The following is a 6,799-nucleotide window of genomic DNA, read 5'->3' as shown; positions in this document are numbered from 1 at the left end:
CCCTAAATAACACTTTAAATGTTGATGCGGAAATCATCAAAGCTCCCAATAGGTCACCAAGGCGAGACGGAAGTGCTAACATTGCAATACGCCACACTTACACTTCAGTGATGAGTGAGGAGGGAAATCATCTTTTTGTGGAAATGACAGCTGGGAGGGGGGAATTCACTCACTAATCATCCTGGTGTTCCCCAAGACATCTATCCATCAGGTGCTGACAGAAGCAAGTTTTCCAACCGCAAAGCAAATCTACTACTCCGTGTGCTTTTCACCTGTATGTATAAGCAGGACAATATCTTAGTGCTGGCCAGATTTATGGGGCATCCCTCGGGGAACTTTATTAAGCTGGTAGCAGTCAGTTGTCATTCCCCAAAGCCAAAACCCTATTGGCCACTGAAAACCAATGAGTCTGCTCCCTATAACAGAAGCATCCAGAACAGCCATGACCACAAAAGACGCATCTGCTCCAAGGGAGAACTGGCCCCAGAGGAGAAGGTTTTTCTGAGAAATCTAGAAGAAAATTGAAAATGCCAGGATTCATTGTCTCTCTGTCTAACCCCATATTCCAGCCAGGAGCTGGTTCTCAGCCAGGAGTAATTCTACCAACAAGGGACAAATCTGGAGTCTTTTTTAGTGACTACAAATTCCGAAGGGAGATGTCACCGGTATCTAGTGAAAGAAGGCCAGGAATGCTGCTAAGCATCTTACAAGGTTACCAAATGAGTACCTGCCTCTGGATGTTTGGTATCTTCACAAGATGGCTTCCCTGGCCTTCCAGAGCTCATGACAGTAGAGAAGGGAGTTCAACTCATTTCCACATAAATTTCATGATTGTCTAATTAACTCAAATGAAAACAAAACCTTTTCCTCCAACTGGTGCATATGTATGAATGAATGAATGAACTAATGAACCCACTGATAAATGTGGACTGAAACACGAACCTGGTTTCAAGTTTCACGTTGCTAGAGAATCTCAGCCCACATGGCTCTAGATAAAGGAATGAGAGGGAGGTCCAAGCTCCCAAGCTCCACAGAGAATTGAGGGAAAGGTGGTGCCCTCTCCACGAGGGCTTTCTTTCCACTGGTAACCCAAATACTTGTAAGCCTCTGAGTTTTGATCATCTCAGAATTTCACTTACCCCTCTATCTAGGAGAACTTTAAGAGAGGAGTAACAACCTAAGTCCCTAGACTGTGCTTTTTCTAGAACTAGGGAGAGCCAACTAGTCACACAGAAGACAACAGGAAGTTGTCATGGAATTACTGCACCTGACAGGATCTCTGATTTTCCCGTGAACCTCTGGGGATGGGCCAGCCTCTTTTCACAGCTTCAGTTTCCTCCTCCTCTATGAACTAATTCACCTGCCTGGCTCCCTTTACATTCCTCATGACATGTAGACCATTTTCTAGTTTCCTGCTACCTGTTTTCCTCTTTCTTGGCTCTTTCCCGTAACTTTGTTCCCTCCACACCACAATCGCCCAGGGACAGGACCTTCTTCTGAAGGATGTGGAAATTAGGTTTGCCCTCTCCCTTCTTCTTCCCTTCTTCCTCCACCCCCCCCCACACACACACACATACATACACACACATACACTTCTCTCTGTGTGTGTCACGCTCAGCCCTAAAATTCTACTAATAGATGGGTCCCAAGTTACTTTTCTTTGAATTTTTACAAGTCCAGAAATCTCTGGCACACAGTGGGGTTTCAATAAATATTGGTTGGGAAATGAGTAAACCTTCAAGGGACGTTCCTTCTGGACAGGGAAGCACACGACCAGCACAAGCAAAATGAGCTTTGCACCACTGTACACTCAGAACCAACAAAAAGGACAGGTCTACCGGTGCCCCCCCCCCTCCCCCAGCCACCTTCTCTGCCTGCAAAACAGTTCCTGGCTCTGAATTTCCAACAGGAGATTTCAAGTGAGGGAAATGAGGAGAGGCTGAGATTAACCAGAATTGTTATCAGTAATAAAACTCACTGCTTCTCAATTTGCTTGTCTTCCTTTTTTTAAAAAAATCCCTCTTCTTCTTCTATTGACTTTTTCTTCTTCGGACTTACTGGAGCAAGTTTCTACGGCAAGAAGGGAATTGGGAGGTGAGACGAGTAGGAGGAGCCAGAGGGGTTGAGGCTGACCTCTCTGTGACGTGGCTGTATTTTCAATGAAATCTCATCCCACTGTAGATGCTACGTCCGGAATTACGATCCACCCTGTGATCTGTCACTTTTATGTATATATATATAAAAAATTATACACACACACACACACACACACACACACACACACACGGGAGAGGAGTGGTTTCCATAAAGAGAGAATATCACAGCTCACTCGCAAACAATACCAGAGAAGGAGTGGCGACCCCAAAGCAAGCAGAAGTCCTGCCGGGAGCAGACCTCAGAAGCTGTGCCTGCTGCCCCGAACATTTCCACTCCAGAGCGAAGCCCACCCACAGGTAAGGCTGTCCTGGCACTGACTTAGCGTTTGGGCAGTGCTATGTACTGGACAGGTGAGGGTTGGCAGTTTCTAGCATGCCTAGGTAGGAGTCCAGGAGAGAGGATTAAGCCCATGCTCTGTCTATTTTAAATCAACAGAAATGGACTCCAAAGATGTCGGGGTATGGGGGGGATGTTTCTCAAGGGGCAAAATGATCTGAACTTGGATGATACAGAGACCTGATTTGCAAAAGATGATAGCACAGAAGCAGAGTATGTTGTCTCGGAAGATTTCAGCTGTGGACGGGAAAAGCAGACTATAGTAACAGTTAGCAGGCTGGAGCCTGGTTGTAGATGGCAACAGGGACGGGGGGGAGATGGGATAGAACAGCAGGACTTTATTCCACAGCATCTGCAGGACAGTGAGGATGTTTTGTATTTCCCAGTTAGCATGTACCAGAAAGCCTTTACCCACAGCATCTCCTTTTATTTCCAAATATACCTGAAAGGCAGGTAACTCAGCAACCCAAGTAAAGTCAGTTCAGAACTTAAGCACCTCACTCAAGGCAAGTAAGAAGTGAGGCTGTTATTAAGCCCAGAGTCTCTTCCACCTTGCTATCTGACCTGAGTGCTACCAGGGAAGGGGAGGGAATAGACACATGGGTGTTTGATGTCTACCTTTGATACTCAAGTTTTCTGGGTACTTCTATATTCCATATGCCCCTCCCCAAACATAGCTATCTAGAAAAATTAAGCTTCTCTGAAAATAGAATAATTAAGATACCAGAATGACCATTGTGGTCTATAACATAACATATTCTCCAAGAGAGTTTTCTTTCTTTCTTCAGGTGAAGGGTCTCTTGTGTATAAATCCCTACTTTTCACTTTTAGGGTGCAATGCTTGTAGTTCTGTGTAGGTATGTATTTCACATAAATCTTTCTATACCTCAAACATTTCCCAAAACTTACTACTCCAAGGCTTTCCAGAATGCTGAAGAGTTTGTTTGCTAGATTCTAGCTTCACAAAGTAGTTTAAATCTTTTAGTTCAATTTCTTATCAGCAATTGCAGACATGCTATATACCATGTGGACACTGGCTCAGCCTTTATCATCTCACTTGTGAAGTTGTGCAGTCTTAACCATTCACTGCCTGGCTTCTTTGGCTTGTCCCTTGCATTCTCTCCTTGATAGGTGCTGCATGGGAGGCTAGTGCAGTCCTTCTCAGTCACACATTTTAAGCTTGATTTTGTCCCAGCTCTCTTAAGTAACTCTGTCTCTTTAAAGTATCTCAAAGAGATAATATAATATCCCATGCCTCTACATTTTTAGTTGGGTAGAGGACTCCCGGGCAGGTAGATCCCCAGGTTAACTCATGCTAAGAGGGCAGTCAATGTAAGCAAAGATCGAGTGTGAAATGGACTTGGATACAATGTGCATTGAGTCCTTGGTGACATTTGCATTCTTCCTGAAAATTCCAGGTGATTAAAATGACTGCACAGCACTGTCAATACAGGAAGGGGAGTAGGAAGCAGTGTTGTTTTGCCTGTTGCCTGGGACTAGTCTCCAGCACTTTTAGTAAGAATACTTAATGGAGGGAACCCCACAAGGTAGAAGGGACAAGAACAGCTCCAAGGCTGCACCCTCAAATCCCCCCATCCTCTTACACTGGTGAAAACAGAGACATCATATCATTCTCCAAATCCTTTTTGGAAAGCAGCCTCTTGCTTTCAGAAATAGAAAAAGAAAAGCCAGGCACTGGTGGCTCATACCTGTAATCCTAGCTACTCAGAAGGCTGATATCTGAGGATCAAGGTTCGAGGCCAGCCCAAGCAGAAAAGTCTATGAGTCTCTTTTCTCCAGTTAGTCACTAGGAAACCAGAAGTGGAACTGTGGCTCACAGTGATAGAGCACTAGCTTTGGGCAAAAGAAGCTCAGTGACAGTGCACAGGTCCTAAGTTCAAACCCTAGGACCAGAACCAAAAGAAAAGAAATAAAATAAAGAAGACAAAGAAAAGAAATCCTTACAGCCAATTCTCTGCTCTAGATGAGAGCATCTACCATATAGAAGTTCTACAGAAAACTGTATAAAGTATATATGCATATGTTTCAGTGTGTATTATATGCAGGTGCATGTATGTATGTGGATGTACATATGCATGTTGTGAAATATGCTAACATACCTGATGATCAATCTTAAATAAAATGTGCCTTAAAAACACTGGCTGGCTATCCAACCACAATTGTTAAGCAATAACAATATATGTGTACACACACACACACACACACACACACACACACATATTCAATCAGTCTGTTGATAAGGAACCAAAATCCACTTGCTATGAAAATCAACCTAGGCAGACAGCTAAAATTCTTACTTAACACACATGTCATTGTCCTTCATGGCCAGTGGCTACCTGAAGAGCAGAATTAAATTATAACCATAAACACTAGCAGAGCAATGGTTCTCAGACCATAGAGATCTTTAGGACCCTTGGAGTGGGTTTGTTGAAATTCACCTTGCTGAGATGTGGGGGTTTTGATTTGTTCATACCAAGGAAAGCGCTGTTATGTATTTCTGACAAATTCGCAGGTGACAGTGAGGCTGTTTGTCTAGGGACCAACTGTGAGAATCTTCATAGTAGAACATGAACAACACCCAAATGGGTATCACTCCATAACTGATGGAGCCCTGAGCCCCTCCCCACTTCTCTCCTTTCTACATCTCTCCCTTCTACTCCAGGGAGACATGCTGATGCCAGCTTACTTCCTGCTCTTCCTACTGCTGCTCCTGGGAGGGCCCAGGACAGGCCTCTCCCACAAGTTCTATAAAACCGGGCCGGTCTTCAGCTGCCTCAACACAGCCTTGTCTGAGATCAAGAAGAATCAACTAGAGGATGAGACTCTGCTGAGCAAGAGGGCCTTCTACCCCCTGCCCAGTCAAGATCCATCTTCAGGAGAGAAGGTGGAAGAAAGGCAAGACAAGGCCAAAAGGACTTTCCTTGGCTCTGGGAGTGGGGGCGGAGCTGGAAATGCCAGGTACAAGTACACAGCCCAGGCACAGCACAAAGGGAAGCTGTCCCAGGACAAGGCCAAAAGCGACCGTCGCACCAAGTTCACCCTGTCCCTCGACGTACCCACTAACATCATGAACATCCTCTTTGACATTGCCAAGGCCAAGAACTTGAGGGCTAAGGCTGCTGCCAATGCCCACCTGATGGCTCAGATTGGGAGGAAGAAGTAGAAGAGGCCGAGCAGGAGGGAAGCACAGTCAGGACAGGGGTTCAGGGTAGGGAGTGAGCTGGTGTAGCGCATGTGCCATTGTATGTCCTGAGACTGGTCCAGTTTCACAAGCTGCAGGGCCCCTCCACCTCTTTCCTGCCACCAACTCAGTTTCCCTTCTCCTCTGTAAATACACACAGAAGTATTGTTCAACCTGTGCAGACAGTGAAGGCTAACTTGTATTCTGTGTTTCCATTCACCCTCCCTGTTGGCCCAGAAAAGGGCATTCAGCGCTCCCTCTCCTTTCCACACATGAACCTGACCAGGGCAGAGAGATGAGAGGATGTGTTGCTTGCCATCTTCCATCTGGCCTCCGAAACCCTTCCTTACCTTTTCAACCCCATTAAAACCATTCTTGAACTGACTTGTTTCCGGTCCTCTTCCTTTAAAACTCTGAGCTTCAAGCAACAAAGGTTATGGAAGGGGGTTCCTGGTGGGTTGATTTTTCTGTTTCTCCTAAGAAGGGTATGGTTCTGGGAGATCTTAAGAAGGAATAAAGGGCTGGGCAATGGTGGGTCACACCTGTAATCCTGGCTACTCAGAGGCTGAGATCTGAGGATCATGGCTCAAAGCCATCCCAGGCAGGAAAGTCCATGAGACTCTTATCTCCAATAAACCATCAGAAAACCGGAATTGGTGCTGTAGCTCAAGTGGTAGGGTACTTGCTTTGAGCTGAAGAACTGAGGGACAGCGCTCAGGCCCAGAGTTCAAGCCCCACAACCAACAAAAAAAAAAAGGAGTAAAGGCAAAGTTGAGAGTAGGTCAGCTTTTGCCACTCAATCTAAAGCCATCTGCATGGCCTCAATCTAAAGCCCATGTAAGGCACATAACTTGAGGTTTGTGTCAGGATTGGCTTGGGGGCTGAACTGGAGAGAATCTTGGCATATCACAATCTCCTTTGCAGCTTGCCTAGGGTATGGGACTGTCAATTCTTTTTGGAGTTCTTATTGAACCTACTTACCTGCCTAGCACTGAGTGAGTGTCAAGGCCTTTGTGCTCTAGGTAGAGAGAACCAAATTCATTACTTGACTTATGGAATGGTAGCTCCAATGTACATCACCCTTATAGTAACAATAAAAATATA

At 45.3% G+C, this 6,799-nt stretch overlaps 1 protein-coding gene across 1 annotated transcript; it reads left to right on the top strand.

The window, feature by feature from the left end:
* Positions 1-5,182: 5,182 nt before the first annotated feature.
* Ucn3 (urocortin 3) lies at positions 5,183-5,677 on the top strand. Its single transcript, XM_042685871.1, has one exon. The coding sequence runs from the start codon at positions 5,183-5,185 to the stop codon at positions 5,675-5,677; it is 495 nt and encodes a 164-aa protein (XP_042541805.1).
* The last annotated feature ends 1,122 nt before the right edge of the window (positions 5,678-6,799 follow it).

Source organism: Dipodomys spectabilis, unplaced genomic scaffold, assembly GCF_019054845.1.
Source record: "Dipodomys spectabilis isolate Male_0828 unplaced genomic scaffold, ASM1905484v1 ptg000096l, whole genome shotgun sequence".
Classification (NCBI taxonomy): domain Eukaryota; kingdom Metazoa; phylum Chordata; class Mammalia; order Rodentia; family Heteromyidae; genus Dipodomys; species Dipodomys spectabilis.
The sequence above is the reverse complement of the archived record's forward strand: the minus strand, read 5'-3'. Positions and strand labels throughout refer to the sequence as shown.